Source organism: Mugil cephalus, chromosome 11, assembly GCF_022458985.1.
Source record: "Mugil cephalus isolate CIBA_MC_2020 chromosome 11, CIBA_Mcephalus_1.1, whole genome shotgun sequence".
Lineage (NCBI taxonomy): Eukaryota > Metazoa > Chordata > Actinopteri > Mugiliformes > Mugilidae > Mugil > Mugil cephalus.
The window spans coordinates 8,276,518-8,300,212 of NC_061780.1; the positions used below are offsets into that span (position 1 = coordinate 8,276,518).

Genomic DNA, 23,695 nt, shown 5'->3' on the forward strand with positions numbered 1-23,695 from the left:
AGATGATCCACAGAGGCCTCCCTCCTCAGCCCACAACACCCAAAGGCCCCCACTGAAAGGAGTGAACAATGTGAACCTCCAGTTGATAAGAAACATAAAACAGACCCACACTGTGAATTCTTTGGGGTTTTGTCTGTGTCTCTGCATCCATCTGAAGGTGCTGAATTAAACACACAGAAAGACCAGAGTATTCTGAGTTCTTATTTTCCACCAGAAGAATTCTTGAAAAATCTGTTTTTAATGACTGCGTTACCCTGCTGTCCAACTCCAGAGGAAAAAAGCATGAAAGAGAGAGAAAACTAGGAAATGAATAAATGAATACTCAGGAAAGACAGACTGGCACAAGAAAGGAAGAAAGGCACAAGTGATGCTCAGGATTATTCAGTATACTGAATGGAAGTAATGAATACGAACAAGCACAAACCCATCATTAATAAGCTTGGGAATGGGAAATGTACTCAGGAAAGACAGATTGAAAGAAGAGCTGCAAGAAATAAAGTCAGACAAGAAGAAACAAGAAAGAATAGAAGCTAAGAGTTCGGGGGGAAAGCCAAGTATATTAAATGTAAGTAATAATTGCATACAAACACACACTGTACATTTCACCCTGCTGTCCAACTAGATTAATAAAGGCTGAAGTAAAGAAACAACTACACAGAAAAGCAGAACTGCAAGAGGTTAGTTCAGAAATATCTAAGAGATTAAGAGAGAGAAGAAGAAAAAGAAGAAGAAGAACAGGAGCAAGGAAATAAAGCTAAGCCTACATAGAGCAGCTGAAGAGAAGAATTACGTACCATGCAAAGAGAGAGAAGATCATAAGCAGAAGTTGCAGACAGATAGAAATAGTCTTCACAGAATAGTTATAGAATAAGTAAAAAGAAGATTCAAACCTATGACAAAACTTATACAGAGTAAAGCCAAACACGCTAATAAAGCTAAAGGAATTTAAAAGCAGAAAGTGCAGAAAGGAGGAAGACAGGCCAAGACAGGATTTCATGTACACGTATAAACATGTACAGTATAAACAGTGGTGCAGAACAAGATAGGGGGGAGATAAAACATTTAGACAAGAGGGGAAATAATAACGAGGCAACAGGGTTAAATAAGCAGGGGAAAGGTTTGAAAGAAAAAGTGAGAAAAAAAAAGAAAACAGTTCACAAGGTGGGGTCGCCCCGGCAACAGAGCCGCTCAGGAACGTAAAGACACAGTAAGCGATGAGAAATGGAGACGAGAGACGTTTAAAAGGAGCTGAATCAATAAAGAACAGAGAGGAAAGGAGAGGGAAAACAGTTTTATTCAGAAGTAAACATCAAACAAAGCAAGAAAGAGTGCAACAGAAACTAAGATAAGTCAAGAACAGTTCACTGACACAAGCCAAGAAGTTACTGAGGGAGGACTGAGGGAAAAGATGACAGTAAAAGGTACGCACTGCAGAGTAAAGATGGGAAAATGGTCAGAAGGTGAATGTTCTGCTGATGAGGAGCCTTTGAGCCAGGCCTTTAATCCTGTTAGTTACTGTTCATGAGCAGAAAGATGGAGAGGAAAGGAAGTGAGAGATACTGCGGTCAAACGGTTGTATGGAAAGCTAAAAACATCTGAGAGGTAGATAGTTAGAGGGGGGGAAAAAAAATCAAAGTCCAGCTACATCCTGACAAACAGAAGGTCTGTGTTTGAATAATAAAACCAGTGTCACGGATGTCTGACAGTCAACAGTGTTCATGTACAGTATAATCTCACTATGCTATTCTATGCTCTCACGCTCTCTCTCTCTCACACACACACACACACACACACGCACACACACACACACACACACGTTTGTATGGCTATCTTTGTGAGGACATTCATTGACATAATGCATTCCCTAACCCTTACCCTATTCCTAACCTTAATCTATCCCATTGTCTCAACTCTCAAACAGAATTGAAAAAAAAAAAAAAAGCGAAGAGCGGCCAAAGTGTCCTCACTTTACACCAAACAGTCCTGGTCCTCAGAAAGATAGCTGTACAAAAACACACGCACATATACACGCTCAAAGAAATAAGTCATTTAACATTGTACAAAATGTTTTTGTACAGTCTGACCCCTGAAAAAATCCCAGAAATTAAACACAAAAAGAAAAAAGTCGTTCTCACAGTATTTGTCACCAGCATTAACCATCTACCGACAATACTCTTAATATTCAGAAAAATAATAACCAGTTAAAGGCTGCCTATAAATACATCTTCAGTTTCTCCAGCGGATCGGTCGGTAAATGGGTCCTACGGTACTCAGAACTTCAGTCCATTTTCGGAGAGGATGCTGTGGAGACACGTCTGACGTTTAAGGATCTCATAACCTGTCCTGCAGCGTCCATGTATCAGTCAGTCCCAGAGTTCAAAAGAGGCCTCCTCCCCTCAGTACGGGGTGAAGCGGTTGTATCCTCCCCTGTACAAACTGGCCTGTCGACAGAAGCAGGAAGCCAGCTGTAAGCAGGGTCAGTCAGAACAACATAACTCTCAACAGAGGCTGTGTATGTTTTGACTTAGAGCTCACCATTGTACCAACTCCATATGTCGTCGTTGGTCCAACTGAGTGGTGATAGGGGTCGGCAGCTGTTGCATAAACCCGGCCATATCTGGAGAAAGAAGCCCGGAGCAAATGTAAATGTCACACCAATCAGCCTCTGCAACTTATTCATTTAGCTTTGCAGTTTGATGTCAGCCAGTATTGAGATATCGACGGAAACATTTCAAAGCATTCTCCGCACTCACAAATACTAAATGCTTGTAATTACTTTTCATTCTCTCGTGAATAATAGATGAACTGAAACACACTGCCGTGCGCTAGTAGCAGCTAGGACTAGCTGACAGCAGTGTGTTGGTTTTCCTGTCACAGCCTAAAGTATATTCTCTATATGTTGTTGATGTATTTTTAGTACGAACTCTTCACTGTCTGACACAGGTCTGAATCTAGTACATATCGAATAAAACACAGTAACACACAAAAAGAATTTGTTAGGTTTTATATCCAGTAATATCTCAGTCAGCAGTTTAAATAAAATAAAATAAAACATCATGAACATCTGGACTGAGACCAGAATAAAATAAAAAGTAAACTAACAATTATTAAACACACTTTTATTCATGACCTATCAAATACAGTATGGTTAATAGAGTATCTTTAGAAATTATTAGCTCAGGCTTCAAATTCTATATATATATATTTTTATAATTTTACAACTATTAGCCATAACATTATGACCACCTTCCTAATAGTGTGTAGTTCTCACTTGGGACCAAGACCAAAACACTTGTGACTCATCAGAGAACAGACATGGGCCTTCTGAGGGTGTCTGGTGACAGGACGTTGAGGGAAGGGGCCTCTGTTAATCTTCCCACAGATACTTGATCAGTGTGAGATCTAGTGAATTTGGAGGTCGAGTCAACACATTGTGCTGTTTTTCATGTTTTTTTAAAGTTCCTAAACTGTTTTTGTTTTTAGCTGCATCCTGCTGGGGATGGCTGCTGCCGTTGAGGAGTGTCACTGCTATGTGGTGGGGGTGTCTGGTCTGGTCTAGGGTGGTGCTACATGTCCAAGTAACATCCACATTAATGCCAGGTCCAAAAGTTTCCCAGCAGAACATGGGATTATCATAAAATGGTCAATGTTAGTCACTTTACCTGTTAGTGGTGATAATGTTGTGTGTATATTAAGACAATAATTTTTGTGAGTGTTGTTTGTCTGCCTACCCATCACTGTAGGTCGCTGTGGCAGCAGATGCTGACTGAGCCACTCTGTAAGCTGCAGGATAGCCACCCTGCAAGAGAAAGATAAAATAACAATACAGGAACACAGGAACAGGATAGATGTGTGAAGAACATACAGCCGCAGCAGCTACTTACATAAACTTCTGTTCCATACAGTCCATCCTGATACACAACCCTGAGAAAGGCAGTGAAACGTTAGCAAAAATGCTCACGAGTGAAACAGATAAATGCAGAGCAGGGAGCGGGCACGGAGTCTTACCCAGGGTAGGCGGGCACAGCTGCAGGTGTAGCTGCAGCAGAGCGGATTGTGTTGTAGACAGCTCGACCCCGGCCACGCAGCGCAGAGCCCCGGTAGGCCAGGGTGGGAGTCGCTACGGGGTACGGAAAACTGGCAACTAAAGAAAGAAAGAAAGAAACAGGTAAGTGATATTAAATCTCACAACACTGGTCATCTGTCAGGAACTACATGTCAGAGTTTATTCACCTGTGTAGAGTTCAGGTGCGTACATCGCCCCCATGACAGGGTTGATCTTCCACGGAGAAGCTACACAGGAAGAGAAAATCAGTGTTTTACAAAACCACCAACAATCACTCAGATCTAAAAAAACAAATTATGTTAATTAGCTCTTACTTGAAATGTCACCATTCACGAGCGGCGTCTGGGGCTTCTTGGTAACTACTCTTGCAGTGGCGTTATTAACCTGATGATACAAACAAGAAGTAAAATGCTGTTAAAAAAAAAAAAGATAATTATGAAAAATGTGGAAATCTACAAGTGATCATTATTTATCCTTCCTCACCTCAATCTTTCTGCCTTCCACGATCGTCCCATTCAGCTTTTCTCTTGCTCTGTCGGCCTCAGTAGCACTCTCGAAAGTAACAAATCCAAAGCCCTGCAAGTTTACAGGGTTGTACAGTTTACACCCTTTGTTCGGTAAATTCATTTCCATATTAGTGTTGATCACGTTTGTGTCTCTCTCACCTTAGACCCCCTTTCGTTGAAGATAATTTCTACATCAAGGATCTTTCCAAATTGCTGCAAAAAAACAGAAACAGAAAAACAGATTTCTTGACAGTTCATTTACAGTGTATCGTGTTTATTTTAATTCGAGCACAGGGTATATCTTACACCAAACATCTGGCGGAGGTCTGGGTCTCTGAAGCGAAAAGGGATGTTGGAAACGTGGAGCCTTTTCGGTTGGGCCTTACCTGACCCCTCTTCCTCACTCCCACTTCCTGCTCCGCCCCCTGATGACACCGACACACTGAGAGACTGGGGGTCAGAGGTCACGGGGGCCAAAGCCTCCTCCTGACAGTGAGAAAATATGAAACACGGAAAAAAGGGGAGGAGGAGGAGGAGGAGGAGGAGGAGGCGAACAGATGGACAAAAAGAAAAGAGGGACGTGAAAGAACAAACAAAAACAGAAAGATGGAGAACAAAAGATGGAAAGGGTATGAGTGAGTTGGAGACAGAAGTGAGGAAAAACAGGGAGAGGGCATCAGTAGAAAAACAAAGAAAGAAAAGAGAAGAAATAATGAAGTCAATTCAACATATCCGTCTTTCAGAGAACTTATGTGTGTGTGTGTGTGTGTGAAGATTCAGCCGCGGAAGCATCGCATTAAAGCAAAGACCATTTTCACCAGATCAAGTGAACCAAACCAAAAGTTCAACGAGCATTCAGCAACCAGTGATCCTTCTCAAGCAAATGTAAGGAGGCGTGGAAAGGGCTCCGTTTTAGTGAGGCGTCTTTGAATACATGCCTGAACGAGGGAGTACTGGACGACTGAAGCCCAGCACACTGACAGTAAAGAATACAAACTGATATTAAAACTACATGTGCTCACTCCAGCTGTGGTAAAGAGTGGAAAATGTGTCCTGAGCTCCCCTGAAAAGTACCAACTTAGAGCGGCTGTGATTACAAGAAATTTACACCAAACGGCCGTAACATTATGATCATGATCCCTGGTCGAGTGGAGAACACTGGTGATCTCATTATCATAGCATCAGTGGGTGGGATATAAGGGAGTCTATCAAAAGTGGTCCAGGTAAGGAAAAGTAGTGAACCGGCATCACATTGACGCACATCAGCTAGCACGTTTAGCCTGACGATGAGCTACTGTAGCTCAAATTACTGAGAAAGATTGTGCTGGTTCTAACAGAAGTTGTCGTAAGAGTCAGTGCATCACAGTTTGCCCTAGTGCCTAAAATGAGCCTCAAAACTGGGGCAGTGTGAAAAGGTCGGTCCAGCCTGATGTGTCCGTATACTTCGATTATCTGGGGAACACGTGGCTCCAAGATGCCAGGAACATCTTGTGCTGTTGCCCTGGAGGTGGACTTGGTGTGCATGCTCAGGTGGTGGTGATACATATCAAAATAACATCCACATAAATCCCAGGACCCAGGTTTCCCGGAAGAACATCGCATGGCAATGAGATCACCAGCGTCATCCACTCCAGCAGGTGGTGGTTTTAATGTTGCGGCCGATCCGTAAACCTGCACTGTGTGAAATATAAACTGCCCCATGCAGAACGTTTCAAGGACTAATGTGCCAAAACCAAAACATTCACTAACCCACAATGCACCACGATGCTAGTGTGTGCGCATGTGCGCGCATGTGTGTGTTGGTAAACCAGCATCGTCAATAATTGCAAGGAAAGGGTTAAAAAAATAAAATAAATAGATTTGTAAGACGAATTAATGAGTCCAAACAAGAACGTAAGAGTGAAGAGATCTGCCAGAGAATCAGCTTCAGCAGAAAGAGAAGGAGCAGAGAGAACAGGAAAGAAAAAATGAAACATAAAAGCACAGAAGAATTACTGGAAAATGTTCTACTCTAATGGAAATAACAACTGCAGTCCCAAGACTTGAGTATTAGCATTCTAGTACCACGAGGCAGATAAACCTCAGGCCTCAGTGCAGCAGTAAAAGATAATATTAAAGTAAAACAAGGCAAAGAAGGTGCGCAAAAAGCTCGAAAAGGAAGAGGGTGACGGGGGGAGGGAAGCAAAGGGGACAGAGATCACAACTGAAGGGTCAGTCTGGGGTCACGGTGCTGCTTTTCTGCCAAAGGTTAAAGGTCATTTTTCAAGGGGCATAATTAATAAGTAAGGTGTAGACAGAAGAAGGAAACTCATTCACCCAGGGAGGCATTTCACGAACACGTAAACACACACAGAGACGCTACAGTAGCTACGTGTGGCTAACTATTGTGTACAGCAGACCATCACATCCACCCACACACACACACACACATACAGGCTAGAGTGGAGGGGAGTGGGGGACAGGGAGGGTTGAGTTGGGTGGTGGTGTCATGTCACGATGCAGAATTGGGTTTCTGGACCTGAGCGATATTTCAGAGGGGGAAAGGGGAGTCATCTGGTCAGCCTCCCCCTTTGACCCCCTCACTCCGTGGCGACGTCTCAACTTTTCCCCGAAAATCATCATGGACCCAAGTATGTCAGGGGCTCTAGTAATAAAATATATAGATGGGGCCACAAAACACCATTTATGAGAGGAGGAAGACAGATGTGCTGCAGAAGCAGGACACAGAGCCGAGCTGAGCTAAACAAGTCTGTCTTAATCAGAGTGGGTGTTCTCATGTCTGACAGACACACTGCAAAAAAAAAACAAAAAAAACAAAAAAACAAATAAACAAACAAAAAACAGTAGCACTTATTTCTGGCCGTATTGTGTCTATTATAAAAATGAGAACTCTGCCAATCAGCTCTGAACATTTCAGCCTGTCTCCAAATGACGTATCTGTGAGCTGAATGCTAACCCATGTTGACAGTTATAATGCTAACACGTTGGTTAGCATAATGACAAAGATAATGTCAGGTTCGGCATGCTCATTAGTCAAAAATGCCGAATTAAGTTGAATCTCAACCTGATGCGGAGGTAGACAGGAAGTCACTGCTTGTGGGAACCCTGAATATTTACAGCAAATTTCACAGAAATCCATAGTAGTCAATATCTCTCACAAAAACCTCACTGTGGTATTATAGAGGAAAAATCTAAAGCGTTAAGGTTAGTAAATAAGATTCAACCCTACAAGTGGGGGACAATGTCGTGTTGCTAATGCAAGAAAACAAAACAAAGCAGGTTTCTGCACAAGAATCAATAAGAGGTCAGTTTACTGTCAGAAAATGTGTGTCCCTTTACTGGAGACAGGTTGAAATAATCTTACTGCACAAGCAGTTTTCTACAATAAAATACCGTCACAAACTACATTTTATTTAAAAAAAATAAATAAATCAGGCTACCCCTTGATTCCCTATAGTTTCCTACTTTGAAGGAAGAACCACAGAAACAAACGATGCACAGCAACACTGGATTTCACATGTACAGCCTAGAAAGGTGATCTGTTTTACTACGAAGAACAATAAGACACGGGGAAGGACAAGCGGGAATTTATTTTGAACAACAACAAATCCTGTCAGCTGTCCACCATATTTGCTGTAGTGAGTATGAGCAGCATTTCCTTACAAGGACATGAGAGTGGAGGTGGGGCTCTAAATATAGAAGGAAACTCTATCTGGCCATGTTCCTCTGGTAGGACACAGGAAAGGACTACCTGTAGCCGCAGGGCTGCTTGTCACATTAACTTACTGAGGATCATGTTCTACTGGGACGTGAAGCTCTTGTTACATGTATGATGTGAATTCCAGAAACGTCTCCGCAAACTGCTCTTACCGTGTTACTGGGTGTCAGGGTGTCCGCCCCGTCGAGCTGGGGGCCCTGATAGACTCTGAGCTGGGGATGCTCGGGGTACTCTGAAGTGGCATGTGCGGAGCTGAAGTCGAGGGCTGGCAGTCGACCTGCAGATGTAGGCCCTTGACCTGGTGGAGGGTAGGAGGGAGGTGGAGCGTAGACCTGGGGCAGGGTGGGGTCTCCGCTGCCTGGGCCGGCCTCCTGAGTGGGGCCCCCCTGAGGAAGAGAGCAGAAACATCAGCTGCTGTGAATGTAAACAAGGGGGCTACCAGGCCTCGTTGCTGTTCATCTGCTTTGACCATTCAGGAGTAACACTCAGTAAAAGTCCTAAGGAAGGAATCTGTTTTCTCAGATTCTGATTCAGACCTTTTCACACCTTTTACCAGGCAGATGCCTGCATCACCTTCCGTTTTTAAAAATTCTCCTCTGTTTCTTATGTGTTGTTCTTCAGCTCACTGAATGAAGTGTGATGCTGAATTTCAGAAATACATTTTTTAAACATGTACATGCCCAATCAGGCCGACATATTAATAACTTACAGTAGAAGTACTAGAATTAAAAGAAACGGCTAGAGCTGGAAAGTTTTGACGGTTAAAACTTAACTACAAACATCACATTTATTCCATCTTCTCGGTTTAAATAATTTGCTGCTACTTCCTGTGTCATATATTTACTTGTTAGGGGGTTCTCTTTGAAGATTTGTCCTTTTCATATTATTTTCACACTACAAGAGTGAACAAATACAGTATTTTCCTGCACGAGTATTTGACTCATATTTATGAACAACTGAACAACTAGGACGAATAACTTGGATTTAAACACGTGTTGCTTCATATTAGGAATAAAGTATTGGAAATTCAAGTTAAAGATGCTTAAAATTAAACAATCAGACTTGGACTTGTTCAGTTGTCAGCTCTGACTCAAAGACCCATTAATCAGCCCACTCCAAACCAGTTATCTTGACGAAACAGACAGAAGAAGTGGACTTGACGGGATTATTCATGAGGAAAAAATAAGATTCATGAATTAAGATGCTGTGACTCTTTGGATTTCCTTCTCTGTTACAAGAAATCAGAACTAAATCGCACAGACACAGAGATAAGACAATAGTCCTGCGAAAACTTAAAAGTGCCGAAGTCTGAAAGCATTGTCTTACCCCCTCACTCCATTCCTCGATGTGTGGTGCATTCTCCAATAGCTGCCGCATGTTTAAATGCCAGCTGACCACCCGCCCACCGCACCATAAGTTCTACCCATCCACCAATCACATCAAATGATAGCCAGAGCAAAAGGACCTGGGGTGGTGGGTGGAGGGGGGCAACACCAGCTGTGGACATCTGTAACTGTCAATCACCCTGTCACCCACACCCACCCAGCAGTCACCTACTGCAGACAGACAGCAGACAGAGCTCTCGGCCCCAAGATGAGATATCGATGGATGTGTCCTGGAAACAGCGGCCACGCTAAAGGTCACCTCTAAGAATATCAAGAATATCAGGCTTCAGATGGCTTCACTACCTCGATATATGTCCAAATGACCTTGTGTAAGGATTTAACAGTTCTGGATTATATTTGAGAGACGTCTTTAGGATCATCAGCTCATATATATATTTAAGAACCATACACACGGGTACAGGAGCTGGCTACCTTTATACAACTGTTGTAATGTTGTAATTGGATGCTGTTGCCTACTGTTATCTTTACTACGTTGCAGACATTATGAGACTAGCTCATAAAACACAGCACTTGTTAATTACATTCTTGTCCAAACGTCAGGGTTTTAAAAGAACTTTATCTTACTGGGACAACATAGGTCTGATATTATCTTAAAATCTAAAACAAGTGGCTGAGTTTGATTACCCAAACAGTAACGTGTCATAACAGGAAACTCGTCTATTGCAGCGCTGGTATTCTCACTTAGTGGAGGGATTAGAGGAGTTCTTCCCTGAGTGTGTTCCAACATCCCCTTATTACCTTACAAGTCAAATGAGTCCCCCACCGTCAGGAATTGGAAGAATTCAATTTAAACTCCCTCCCCTGCATCTCATAAAGCCTTATGTAACTCTGTAGGCTCTCTGCACATGAGAGGTGTGAAGGAATTAGATGCTTGTAGATGCTGATAAAGAAGAAACTGGGTTTGCGGTTGAAAGAAAGAAGGAACAAAATGAATGTCCAGTAGGATTACATATGGCCTCTCTGCTGTTCATATGGTGATTGTCAAAAGATTTGGCTTGTCATTTTGTTAAATTGGAGTTTGGACTCTTAGTATCGTAAGGTCACACCAGCAGATGTTATAGCAGATGTTATCTTAAGAACCACACAATTATGAGGAATCATACTAATTGCACGTAAGTAGACAAAAGGTTGCATTATGTTATATTCCTTTACATAGAGAACATACTGTCTACATACAGAACTAGTGGTTGTGCGAGGCTGACATTTAAAGCTAACACAGTGACAAAAGTTGCCAATAAGCCCCAGTAGCTCTGAGGCTGTCGATAGTTGTGCAGTTTTTAGGCGTGAACCAACTGATCTGTCTTTATTGTGTTTATTCATCCTTACGAGAACAAAAAAGTTTCCACTAAATTTCCCGACAAGTCCAGATATTTTAGCGCAAGCCACAAAGGTTAAAGCGGCTCAGCAGTATTTCAAAAACTGGGATGAGCAGGATTTTTCCTCTGGGGACCATGGAGGATTCATGTGCACTACAATGCAATCACCTCAACAGTCCTTCAGTAGAAATATTTTGGTCTGACTGATAAATTCCACAAGTTTGTAACTCAAACTCCATCACACCTGAGTGCAGTCACTCTATAGACCATACTATATTTAACACGCTGCAACACGTTTTCAAACGTGTCAACACTAACCTGTGCCTGTATTGTGTCATTTTTATCTCAAGAAACAACCAATGAGCAGCTGCCTCTGCCGCCCTCCCGGATAAAACACTGACAGATGTTGGAAGATAACACAGTCTGTTAGATATCACTGTCAACCCTCCTCTCTTTTATTTGTATCCCCACAGACTGGAACCACCAGCCACTGTGCCTCATTCGGTATCATGGTGTCAGCAAGTGTGCAGACGCTGTCTTCTCCTCTCCTCCCTAACAGGCTTTTTTTTGATTGCCATTTGTTCCCTCGTCCTCTCGTCTCCCTCCTCAGCTGTCAGTTTGTGGTCAGAGGTCAACGGCTCGGAGCCAGGTGCCTGCTGGGACAGCTGTCACGGGATTTACACAAGCTGAAGCTAACTGCAGATGTGGCCTTTTAGTGCTGGCCAAGTTGCAAATGCTCCCAAAACGTAGCTTAATAAAGGGAACTTAATAGTGTTTCTTAAGAACGTACGTTTTCTTTCCATCTATTCATTCTGCACGCTTTATTGAAAATATTTTTTGCTTCTCGGAGAAAGAGAAGTCGGCCACAGTAATCTCTGAATGGAGGGGGTGTCCTCTCCGAACAGAGGCTGCTCTTAAATAATACAGAAACAGATGTCACACTTAAATCCTGCAGACACGTCTGCAAGAAGCTAACACAGGAGTGCTCTGTCCTCAGATAAAACTATTCAAACTATTTTCAGTCCCAGTCACTTTCAGACAATCCCTATCTCTGCACCTGTTTTCCCAAAGTAGCCTGCTAAAGTTTCATACACAAAAAGACTATGCACTATTATGCTTGAAGATCTAAATACTGAACGTCTAAATGCACAGACGGCCGGTTTCACACACTTTTTTTTTAAACACCCTTGACTGCAGAAAACAAGATAGGTGACAGAATCTCCTTCAGTGATAATGCAGGAGAGGAGGGCTAAAAATACAGCTGGTGTGAAGCACAGAGACAAGGTAGAGAGAGACCAGAGGCGTTGTGGCATTAGTGGCATGTCAGGGACACTTGCTGCTCGTATCACTGAGACTGCTGGACTAAAGATAACCCCTTAAGGTATTCTTACTATTAAATAAATAAGATGTTTCACAACAGTGTGCTTGGTACCGTTCCCATCTGGCCATCTTTAATTCATCATTCCTCTATTCTCTGCTGAGCTGAGATATTAAGCAACAGATCACTAAACTAAATCAGATGTAAGACATGACTCATTTACTCAAGAAATATTTGGGTCCTTTGGTTTGTTCTGAGGAATTGAATGTTTTCCTTCTCAACTGGAATATGCTGGCTTTGTGCTTTACTGGAGATTTATTTCCAAGTTACCATAAAAACTAATTTAGAGCAGAAAGAGATTAGTTAACAGAAATAATCAGCAGTTTGATCAAGTTTGAGAATAAAGTAACAGTTCAACGAGTGTTATTAATTTAGTTTTTATCAACAACACAACAGCTGGGGGTTTAAGACATGATGATGGACATTTTTCACACTTTTCGGTCATGTTTCCACCTGACATAATCTGTGAATCTGAAGAGGACATTATTTCCTGCAGCTGTGGAGTTAATAAATCTCATCTTTGGTCATACTGTTAGCGATCTTGTTGCTAATTCCTGGCCTCTGGATCTGAGTCTGTCAATTAAAAATACAAGTCATGCAGCCTCCTTATGAGTCTTAGCAAACATTTCTGTGACACCGTACTGGTGCAGAACAAATGAGGAACGGTTTACCTGAACTATGCCGGGGTAGCATGTGGTTGTCTGTGGATAGACGGGGAGTCCATAAGGCTGGAGAATCACAGTGGGCGAGGAGAGCATAGCCAAAAAACAAGGGGACAGGGAACAGAGGAAGATGGGAGGAAAAGGAGAGCAGGGGAAAAGGAAGGGTTAATATGGACGCTGAAGAGCAGGCAGTCGGGTCTGAAAAATAGAAGAAAAAATCCAACAGGAGAAAACAGAAGATCCAAGAGGGTGAATGGAAAGAAAGGTTAAGACTCTGTGTCAGCTCGCAGTTGAGTCAACCTAAAAGCTCCTGAAAACAGCCAATTCGCTGTCCGGAAAAGACAGGATATAGACCAGTGAAAGAGAAAGCAATTGAGCTTCTGTGTGTCCATCGGTTTATCATGGAGCCTGACAGACAGAAACACATGCTCAGGGTCTCATTTCAGAGTTATATAAATAGTCACCCATGTCCTTCTCTCTGAGTTTACCACCTTACCTCCCTCACTCTCACACATTTTGTAATCAAGGTTTCTCAAAACTTATTAGACATTTTTGGATCATTGCAGCTCCATTGTGAGAGAAAGACAGGTGTCCTCATCAGGCCTATTGCCTCAGTTAAGTGTTTTGTGCACATAAAGTTATATTTTCCACCATTTAATAGTTGTATATTTACAATATATACAATTCACACCTAAACAAGCAGGGACACGTCTTACTTTTAAACTTATACCCTCCAATGTGCTCAGCTATTGTTTTATTGTTGACCAACAGGTTGCGACAGCGCTGACATGTCCACTTCCGTTCGGGCGGCGATAGGCATGATGGGACATGTAGTTCCCGGTCAGGTCCTATAAATTAATGGGAGCTTCCTTTAACTTCCTCTTTACTACGCGAGCCTGAGCGAGACAGGTACGAGCAGCCTACACGGCCTACATCACGGCACACACTCATTGTATATGGACACACACGTTTACACAAATTAACAGGAAGTAAAATGAACAGCAAACGTATATTTTTAGGTAGTTAGTATCTTATTTTGCGACGTATTTTTAAAGCAGAAACGTGTTTCTTTCGGCTAAGCTAATGCTAGCTTGACACACTGAGCAACGTGGTGCGGTGCAGCTGCGGCCTAGTCCCTTGGCTGATAAATGGCTGATTTCTGGCGTATTTAAGCATCCATTGCTTCCAGTTTTAAGCACACTTATTTTAATTAGTTTAATTTTCTCCCACACCGCTGCTGATGGATCATTGTGTTGCGCACAACAACTATATTCATGTCTCCGTTAACTTACTTAACGGACAAACATTGGCTTCACAATGCTCTACTCCGGTGGCAGTTGTTGGGGCACAGAAAGCATAAATTCACAACAACAGAACACTGTCATGTAAACCTAATGCAGAAGTTGGGAATTTGATATAGCTTGTTACATTGCTATGGAAATGAAAGGACTATGATATTAAAGTCTAACCATCTTAACCGAATTTAATGTAGGATTGGTTCCAATCACGTATCATTACACTAATCATTTATTATAAAGCTGTTTATTTTTCACTGAATGTGTGACTGAAAAGTAGTACATCTAATGTGTGTAATCTAATATTGATATTGCAGGCACCTTAAAGCCGCCATGCCCGTTGCCAGGAGTTGGGTTTGTCGTAAGACATACGTCACCCCCCGTCGTCCCTTCGAGAAGTCCCGTCTCGACCAGGAGTTGAAACTCATCGGTATGCTGGGATTTAGAATTAACTTATATCTTATGTTGCTCTTGGTTGTGCACTGAACACTAACTCGGTTCAATCTTCTCCTCAGGCGAGTATGGACTGAGAAACAAGCGTGAGGTGTGGAGGGTCAAGTTCACGCTGGCCAAGATCCGTAAGGCTGCCAGAGAGCTGCTCACTCTGGATGAGAAGGACCCCAAGCGTCTGTTTGAAGGTAAGCAAAATAGATTAAAGTGAACTCATGCTGGCCAATGATTTAACTTCAAACTTTCAGACTTTACTGTGGTGTCACGAATTCCTCGTCAATGAGGCCAGTATTTTGACTCAACTGACAAACTGTACGTTGTGGGTGTGCTCCTGTATTTGGAATAGTAAATCTTTATTTTGTGGGTTTCCAGGTAATGCTTTGCTCAGGCGTCTGGTGAGAATTGGTGTGCTGGATGAGGGTAAGATGAAGCTCGATTACATCCTCGGTCTGAAGGTTGAGGATTTCTTGGAGAGGAGGCTGCAGACACAGGTCTTCAAGCTTGGACTTGCCAAGAGCATCCACCATGCCCGTGTCCTTATCCGCCAGAGGCACATTCGGTAAGATCACATGTCTTGTATGAAAGAAGTGTCACACAATCAAGGGTCTTTAAAGGGACTCGCAAGAACTGTCATATTGCTTCCTCTTCCATCAGAGGACCATGAAGCTGTAACACTCCCCGTTGAGATCTGTTAAACATTTCAGCAAGGTCAATTCGGTATCAAAACCGTATACCTTGTCAGTAAACATTGCCCAGAGCCAATCCTGCCGCTGAAGGCTGAGACTGTGCCACTCTGGTGTTGTGGCTGTCGGGTAAGGTATGGGGGATTGCACCTCGGGCAATTATAGTTTCACTACACCTTGTGTTTTTTTAATGTAGGCTGATGATTTAAGATACATATTCAGATTCCCTGTGGTGTCAAGAATTCCTCGTCAATGAAGCCTGCAGTAAACCAATGAAACTAGCCGACAATTTATACATTTAGACCATTTGTGTATATAATGGACATTCTTGATAGCAGAACATGTGAAAAATAAACAGGTATACTAAAAATCCCCTTGTTTCTTGGCAGTGTGCGCAAGCAGGTGGTGAACATCCCTTCCTTCGTGGTCCGCCTGGACAGCCAGAAGCACATTGACTTCTCCCTGAGGTCTCCATACGGCGGTGGACGCCCAGGCCGCGTCAAGAGAAAGAACGCCAAGAAGGGCCAGGGTGGAGCTGGAGGAGCTGACGACGAGGAGGAGGATTAAGAAGGATGTCGTCCAGGAGGTGTTATGATATGATACTCCCTGTTCTGTCAACTTCTAAATAATAAAAAGTGGTCTAACCAGAGAACTATGGTCGTCTTTTTATTGCATGTGTCTAAAAAAGTTTGTACAGTATTATACAATAGCTATAACAAAAGTGTGTAGTATTGCACCAATGTATTTTTACTGTATCAGGCTCCTAAATATGTTTAAAGTTTGAGTGGTACGGTCCGCACCCCTTCAGTTAGAATGGTATGGCCTGCGTCATGGCGTCATTTCATGAACCAGGAAGTGAACGAAGTGTACGTAGAGGTGTGGATGGGTAGGTTGTAGCATTCATTTCTGGGTAGGAGTGCAGGCGGCTTCAAACCCCGGTGTTTTAACACTATAAACGTAAGTAAAACTTAGTAACTGTAGTTTGGTCGTGAGTCGTGTTGCTAACGTTTGCATAGCTTTCTGAAATAGTGAGCAAAACCAACGTATCTCAATGGCTGCTCTGCTTTCAAGTCCTCTTTGGTTTGTCGTGGTTTATGTGCTATATGTTGGTGTTGGCTGATGATTTCATTATTAGTTACTTGTTAAATGCAGGCTTACTTGACATGGCAGTGTAGTAACCCTTGATCGTATCGTAGCTTATTAGCCATGTTTTAGTTGGTACCAAATGAAGCTCGTGTTTCATATTTCAACAAGAATCATTGTGTCACAAAGTGTTGCATTACACTGAGCGGACGTTGCCTTAATTGGGAACTGACACGATGAGACACTTGTGAAACACACATAGATTTTTATCACTTGGTCGTGGTTTTGAGGAGGCAATGTTCATATGAATGAGGTAGTTTATTTAACTACTTACGCTAAGTCAAATAGTTTATATTGTTACCCAAGTAAAGGTATGTGTTTCCAGGACATGACATTTGCAGTATTAAATATTATCTGCAGAACTGCCTCCATCTTTCCTGTGGCAAATGTTTACATGCTTCTGAGAAATTAAGATAAGAAAAATGCCTTCACATGAAGTGAAACCTTTGCAGTATTTGGTCTGTATTTGGTTTGACCAGCTACTCAAACCTCAACATTTGCACAGATATTAATGATATTATTCACATCATGGAAAGAACAAGTAGGAAGTGCGAATACATTTTCTGTCACTCGACTCATTGATACAACGTTTTCAGGTCTATTTGTTTACAGTATGGTTTCATTTTTTGATAAAGACTTCTTTTGAAAAGTATGCTCTGACTAATATTCAAACCATTTTAGTGAAGAAAGTACTTTATTCATTTAAAAACTTAACATTCCTCTGCTGCAGATCAGTTCTGTTAAATCTCAAAGCTATTTATGGGAAAACTTCTCACCAACGAGTCACAACTTTGCATGTTTGTTGACTGCTAAGTGTCTGCATAGATGAAGAGAAATGCATCACATTGAACATATATAAGTTCTCCTGCAATAATAATACAAATCATCAGTATAGTCCAGTATTAAAATGAAATATATTATGTAGAGTCTGGTTAACGTCGTTAAAAAAGTTTGGTCTTGCTATTTTGAACCACCTCTTTGCTAAATTAAACTATGCTGTTCACACCTCTGGTATAAGTGTTGCCAACCAGCCTGGTGCATAACAAATACGTGTGCAGGGACATTGGTCTGACTTCCAGTCTGGTTGCTAACCACTCAGTAGTATAATTCACCGCACCGTTGATACATATAAACGCCCAGCTCTATTTGTATGTGACCTTTGGAAAACACTAAGTAACATCCTTACAATGCCACGTGATTTAATCAGTACATAGTACTTGCTTGTCGTTATTAGCTACAGAACAGCAGAATCCATTGATGCGTGTAATTATCTTTTTTTTCCTTCTTCTTTTTTTGAAGTTTATATGTTTCTGTGCCAGCAGCGCAATGTCTCCTGATGAGCTGGTCTATTTGGGAATCCTTGCTGTTTCCATCCCTGCTGGATTCCTCTTCCGTTACCTCAGTGAGTAGTTTGGTTTCTGTTGAAGATACGGACATATACTCGCTTCAGAAGCTGAAAATGTGCTTAGCTCTACTCTCTGCTTACGGATTAGTGATGTTTTATCTGGTGTTTGTGAAAAAGCACTTGTTAATCTGCTCTTCTGTTCAGGGTTCTGGACAGTGTGCTCCTTAATCTCGTGTCAAGGCTGTAAACAGTCTTCTCTTTTGTGATTATGGTCGTCAAGAACACACAAAAAATGAATGGACCACTCCTGTGTGTAGAGCAAACAAGTGTGAATCACGAGGACCTCAGTCCTTTCTGTAAACCATACAGATGACTTTGACAAGCATGTCGTAATGACCTTACCATCTCCATCTGTTGGCATTGGAGCAGAATGAAAGAGCAATTTGTCAAAATCAACTAATTTTGCAGATTTACATTTTTCGCAACCATATATCTGCTGGGTGACTTAACTGTCTGCTTTCTATCATGTCAGGTCCACCTGTGAAGCAGGGGGCAGCTCTTCTTCTGGGCCTCTCCATCACCATCGCCACCTGTCACATTCACACACTCCACTCGCTGGTGACCGTAATCGGAACATGGATTATTATAAAGAGCAGCTGGCGGTGAGGGATTAAACATGTTTCACTGTACGACGTACGCACTGTGAGTGCAAGAGTCAGAATGCCAGGTCAATTGATAAGTCTGACAAAAATGCCTCAAGGTCTAAGATCATTTCTTAAAATGGTTTCACACCCACTGATGTGCAGGCGCCAAATCTCATACTGGACAAACATCACAGGAGATTGTTTTTTAAAATAATTGAAACACACTGAAATCTCCTGTAAGATTGTCTGATCTCGAATGTCAGCACTGATCCACACGACACACAGAAGATCCCCATGAGTGCACAACATGGATCAGATATAGTGCATCTCAACTTGTGTCTCTTGTGTCTTCAAGGCGAGCCCCAGCACTGAGCCTCACCTGGACCTTCCTCTACCTCCTCTTTTTCCGGTTGATCACTTGGTTTGGCCTCCCACAGCCAACTCCGTTCGCCAACGCCGTCCAGCTGCTTCTCACGCTCAAGGTACAGAAACCTGAGGGCTCTGCATGAAGTCCGCGCGACCGAGAAGTCGCCGGATCGGTTTATCTGTGACGAGTCTTTTTGATTCTTACTCAGATGGTGAGTCTGGCCAATGAGGTGCACAGCTTCCACATGGAGAAGAAAAAGGAAGTGAGCTCTTTTGCCAAGTCTCCCGTCATCGGTGGTCTGTCTCAGGAGCCCTCCCTCTACGACATCCTGTCCTATAGTTATTGTTACGTCGGTATAATGACCGGTAAGTGTATGGAGATATTTACTCATACTGATGTGTTGCTGTGATATTCATGTCAACATTCAATAATGAAGTGTGTGTGAGCTATTAATATTCATGTGCTGTTTGTCGATGAAGTTCATTTGCTTTTGCATGAATGTTAACCGCTGTCTCTCTTTGTCTCACTTTGTCTCACTTTGTCTCACTGCTACTTGTCCAATATTGTGAGTCCATATTTCTTTTAGTATTATTTGTGTTCGCTTCCAGTTGTCATATGGTTCTGCTCTTTTGTTTCATGCCCCTTCCTATTCATCTCCCATTTTCCTCCAATGTTCCCTTTTGTATCTTGCATTGTCCTTGTTGTCCGTTGTTGTCTATCACCGCCTTCTCACCGCCGCATTTGTCCCATCCATCTCCCCAAAGGCCCGTTCTTTCGCTTCCAAACTTACATTGACTGGCTGAGGCAGCCGAGCCCGCTGGCTCTGCCGTGCTGGGAGCCGTGTCTGCAGCGTTTGAAGCTGGTCCCGGTCTACGGCGCTCTGTTCCTGGCTGTCAACTCTTTCTTTCCACTGGCCTACGTCCGCACAGACGAGTTCCTGGATGAAAACGTTTTCTTCAGGTATTGGTTGAAATGCTGCCCTGATAATATCCTTTCATAAATTACTAATTGTTTGCCAGTCATATAAGATGTTATCTAGTGCTAAGTGAAGTGCACTGGATTGATTTAAACAAATACTATAAACTACATAACAGGGTCCTTCTGAATAAGCATAACAGCAACATTTTAATTGGGTATTTAAGTTTGTGGAATAATATGGAAAAAGAGCCACGGGTCTTTTCCAACGTTAAAAAGCTCCATACTGTACGTGCAGCACATGCTCCTGACTGAACTACTTCTTAAATGTGTGTCTAGGTGTGACCGTGGTGTCAAAATATGTCTTGATGATCAAAACCCAAGTGGACAGGCGAGACACATCATCATTCACACTTACTATGTTAATGTGTTGGCAGACAAACACCACAGATAATTTGCAAGTGTGAGCTAAGTAAACAGAAATCGTTGAAGAACTAATCCACTCTACCGCCACAGAGTATTCCGACTCACATCAGTCTCATCTCAAATCACTGATCATTTCAATCATAGGTGCACTGTCACCTAAACAACCGACACTGATGAAAACACTGATGACGTATTTTCTGGTGGTTAGGGACACATCAGGACACATTAGCGTTTACACTGCAGCATGTTGTGATGTGATTGCCCAGGGTGTCTTTAAAACTAGATGTAAATAGGGTCTAATATGTTGGAGGAAGAGCTTGTTAACACTGTTGTAGTTAAGGAAAGTAAAAAAAAAACAACAACATTTATCTCAAATAAAAAGTCTGAAGTACAATTCTAATTATGGAGGGCACTGAAAGTTCATTCTAGATGTGATAAGATAGTGGTAAATAACCGTTTCTTTCTGGTCCTCTCTCTCCATCACCAGGATGTTCTACATGGTCGCCGTGTTCTTCGTGTTCAGGATGCGTTTCTATTCAGCGTGGTGCGGAGCCGAGGCCGGTTGCATCAGCGCAGGCCTGGGCTGCTATCCAGAAAAGTCACTCTCCAAGCCCGGAGGAGGACCCAGTGTCAACTACAGGTACATTATCACAGGATTAACACGAAAAGAAGATGCATCACTTTTTGTGTGTATGTAAAATAAAACAATCCTGTTTTTGTTGCTGAAACACTGCACTCATACAAGTCTCTTTCCTTTTCTCTTGTGTCCAGCCCTGATCCCAGCGCTGAGGAGAAATACGACTTCAAAACCGTTCAGAATATTGACTGTTACAACACTGACTTCTGCGTGAAGGTCCGACACGGCATGCGTTACTGGAACATGACGGTTCAGTGGTGGCTGCATAACTACATCTACCCCAACGCCCCCTTCAAAGCATACACACTCAGGTACGTGCTGCAGGTTGTTCTTATTTCGCATTTTACAAAACTGCAAAGATATAACGGACAGCATCTCCAGTCTTTAATATATGTCTTCTTGTTCTCTAATAATTTTACAGATACACTTTTAACTCTAAGTATCGAAACTCAGCAGGCACGTCATCAATGGTTTAATGTTTAAGCTAATTCTGCTGTCATAAAATAAACTATTGAAAAGTGAGGTTGGCTTTATTCTACATGTGATAAGTAACACGTGTCAGAACACACTCTTAGGGTTTTCCCCCTTCCACTAAAGATGTAACTGTTTTTTTAATTATTATCCAGCTGCATATCTTTACACACTGATCAACCACAACATTAAAACCACTGACAGAGGAAGTAAACAACATTGACCGCCCCGTGTCTTCAAGTAATAAGACTTTCAGACTTCCTCTGTCTGTCTCCACCTCTCAGGGCTGGCTGGACCATGTTCATCAGCGCCTACTGGCATGGACTTCATGTTGGCTACTACCTCTCCTTCCTCACCATCCCCCTGTGCATCGCAGCGGAGTCCGCCATGGAGGCCTCCGTCCGCTCCAAACTGGGTCCTCGTGGACAGAACATCTTCGACTGGATTCACTGGTTCCTGAAGATGAGGGCCTACGACTACATGTGCATGGGCTTCGTGCTGCTCAAGGCCTCGGACACCGTCAACTACTGGATGTCCATCTACTTTGTCATGCACGTCATTGCCGTGGCCTGTATAATAGTAGGCAGGGTCCTAAAGGGAGGGAAAAGAGAAGGGAGGAGAGAGGATAAGGAGCAAAGAAGGGAGGGGGAGAAGATAGAAAACGTGAAGGAGAAAAGTGGAGAGAAAGCAGAGTGAATGGAGGTTCAGAATAACTGGTTGGATGCTTTTTGCGACAGGAGATATTTCATGGCTAGAATTTCAAACACTGATCGCACCATCATTCATCACACAGGTCAAATCTCACATCTAGTAAGAACTCAATTTAATCAAAAACACAGGCAAAGTGTGACTGTAAAACACAGTTAAAGGTCACAACAGGGACATTTTACATTTTTAAATATACGTAAAAGTACTGTGAGGACTGGGAGTCGCGTGCTTGAGCTCAGTGAATGTTATTTTTCTAGTGTGAGTGACAGCTGGGGTGTACACGGTTAATTCACTCCTCTCAGCTGTGTGGATTTGATGTGACTGTATTTCTAAGCACCAAGTACAGTTTTAAACATTTTGGAATTGCGTTTCTAGTCTAAAAGGCGGCGGTTGAAATGTCGAGATGCTGTTTGAAAGACAGGTAGTTAGGCTGGTCATAATTATTTAATAAAGACAAATTCAGAAATATTGGCACATTTCTGTAACAAACCAAGCATTCCAGCAGCAGATGATGGACAGTTAATATTGTGGCGCTGCCAGATTATAATAGCAATGTTAGAATTGAAACCTTTAAGTTAAGTTTAAAGCAGCATTTTGAAGTCCAGATTATGTTTCTTTTTCTGCCTATTAACAGGAGTAAAACCCAACTAGCGTTTCTGTGCTTTAACTTACACTGTTGTTCCTGTGAATCCCAAATGTTTCTGTGTTTATTTTTTTCCCTGTCACTGTTCAGCCGTAGATCGTTCCAGGAACATACACACTGCAGCAGTGTTCTTATCCGGTGAAGCATGCGCCATATGAAAGATAGCAACTGTCCGTTCACTGCCAACATCTCTGTACTGCCATTATGCACCATCCAGGGTTGGGACCAATCATGTGATACAAAACTTTGCAAGTTTTACGTTGTGACTGCAGGCTGCCGACTCGAGTCAGTTGGGAGCCGGAGAAACTGTTGAAATTGTTATCACATTGTTAATAGGCAACCTTTGACTTTCTGTGATTATTTTTAGCAACATGTATTTGACTGGTAGTTGTCTGAAGCGATGATATAAAACAATAACCTGCCAAATGCAGGAAAATGGAGTAAACCGTTTACAGCTACCTGTTGAGTTTTCACTCATTCTTGTCTCAAGCTGCATGAGAACTGCTGTATCTCTATTTTATATAAATACGCCTGAGAGCAGTATTGACAGACTGTGTCTTCCTGTGTGTTTTTTGTTCTCCATATCCTTGGGCCTAAGATCATTTGAATTATAAATGTACTTTTGTGTTAATGCAGCTTTTTTTCCTTTCTGTGCCAAAACTGTACCCTTCCCTTGGAGAAATGGTTTCCTTTTGTTATTATTGTCATTGCACAGTTAGGATTGTGAATACTAGTCATCCCGTTAACAGTTCATGTCCTGACTATATATTTTTCTGCCTTTTGTCTGTTCCATGTGTTTGTCTTTGGCTTCACATGCTGCACAGCTGTAACTGCTTTGTTACATGTTCAATACATATCAGCGTTTCCTCACCAGTGTAGTTTCCTTACCTTCAAAAAAAAAATAAATACTTTGTAT

General features: G+C 42.3%; 3 protein-coding genes across 5 annotated transcripts; 2 read left to right on the forward strand and 1 right to left on the reverse strand.

Moving 5' to 3' along the window:
* Nucleotides 1–1,276: 1,276 nt before the first annotated feature.
* Nucleotides 1,277–13,451, reverse strand: rbfox1l (RNA binding fox-1 homolog 1, like). Its single transcript, XM_047598119.1, has 12 exons — nucleotides 13,062–13,451; nucleotides 8,443–8,676; nucleotides 4,879–5,058; nucleotides 4,732–4,785; nucleotides 4,550–4,642; nucleotides 4,381–4,450; nucleotides 4,234–4,293; nucleotides 4,009–4,144; nucleotides 3,885–3,924; nucleotides 3,732–3,799; nucleotides 2,536–2,617; nucleotides 1,277–2,441 (listed from the first exon to the last, which is right to left on the reverse strand). Exons 1-12 carry the CDS (start codon nucleotides 13,146–13,148, stop codon nucleotides 2,397–2,399), a joined length of 1,149 nt encoding a protein of 382 aa, XP_047454075.1. The 5' UTR covers nucleotides 13,149–13,451; the 3' UTR covers nucleotides 1,277–2,396.
* A 454-nt stretch (nucleotides 13,452–13,905) lies between these two features.
* rps9 (ribosomal protein S9) lies at nucleotides 13,906–16,129 on the forward strand. Its single transcript, XM_047598120.1, has 5 exons — nucleotides 13,906–13,961; nucleotides 14,665–14,777; nucleotides 14,863–14,985; nucleotides 15,170–15,356; nucleotides 15,870–16,129. Exons 2-5 carry the CDS (start codon nucleotides 14,681–14,683, stop codon nucleotides 16,045–16,047), a joined length of 585 nt encoding a protein of 194 aa, XP_047454076.1. The 5' UTR covers nucleotides 13,906–13,961; nucleotides 14,665–14,680; the 3' UTR covers nucleotides 16,048–16,129.
* A 170-nt stretch (nucleotides 16,130–16,299) lies between these two features.
* Nucleotides 16,300–23,649, forward strand: mboat7 (membrane bound O-acyltransferase domain containing 7). Of its 3 annotated transcripts, none has more exons than XM_047598117.1 (9): nucleotides 16,300–16,437; nucleotides 17,923–18,025; nucleotides 18,501–18,630; nucleotides 18,968–19,094; nucleotides 19,188–19,344; nucleotides 19,744–19,939; nucleotides 20,808–20,960; nucleotides 21,092–21,268; nucleotides 21,713–23,649. In XM_047598117.1, the coding sequence occupies exons 2-9, from the start codon at nucleotides 17,950–17,952 to the stop codon at nucleotides 22,122–22,124; spliced, it is 1,428 nt and encodes a 475-aa protein (XP_047454073.1). In that variant the 5' UTR covers nucleotides 16,300–16,437; nucleotides 17,923–17,949; the 3' UTR covers nucleotides 22,125–23,649. The 3 variants fall into 3 exon arrangements, with proteins under 3 accessions (XP_047454073.1, XP_047454072.1, XP_047454074.1); XM_047598116.1 differs by having other exon boundaries at nucleotides 16,319–16,437; nucleotides 17,946–18,025; XM_047598118.1 differs by having other exon boundaries at nucleotides 16,340–16,437; nucleotides 17,943–18,025.
* The last annotated feature ends 46 nt before the right edge of the window (nucleotides 23,650–23,695 follow it).

Excerpts from the sequence above, each read along its gene's own strand:
- rbfox1l (XM_047598119.1), bottom strand. The coding sequence starts at position 13,148 with ATGCTCTCCTCGCCCACTGTGATTCTCCAGCCTTATGGACTCCCCGTC. Across the intron at positions 4,786-4,878 it reads ACCTCCGCCAGATGTTTGGT|CAATTTGGAAAGATCCTTGA; the intron begins GTAAGATATACC and ends GTTTTTTTGCAG. Across the intron at positions 3,925-4,008 it reads GCTGTGCCCGCCTACCCTGG|GGTTGTGTATCAGGATGGAC; the intron begins GTAAGACTCCGT and ends TGCCTTTCTCAG.
- rps9 (XM_047598120.1), top strand. The coding sequence starts at position 14,681 with ATGCCCGTTGCCAGGAGTTGGGTTTGTCGTAAGACATACGTCACCCCC. Across the intron at positions 14,778-14,862 it reads CCAGGAGTTGAAACTCATCG|GCGAGTATGGACTGAGAAAC; the intron begins GTATGCTGGGAT and ends TCTTCTCCTCAG. Across the intron at positions 14,986-15,169 it reads CCCCAAGCGTCTGTTTGAAG|GTAATGCTTTGCTCAGGCGT; the intron begins GTAAGCAAAATA and ends GTGGGTTTCCAG.
- mboat7 (XM_047598117.1), top strand. The coding sequence starts at position 17,950 with ATGTCTCCTGATGAGCTGGTCTATTTGGGAATCCTTGCTGTTTCCATC. Across the intron at positions 18,631-18,967 it reads ATTATAAAGAGCAGCTGGCG|GCGAGCCCCAGCACTGAGCC; the intron begins GTGAGGGATTAA and ends TGTGTCTTCAAG. Across the intron at positions 19,940-20,807 it reads GATGAAAACGTTTTCTTCAG|GATGTTCTACATGGTCGCCG; the intron begins GTATTGGTTGAA and ends CTCCATCACCAG.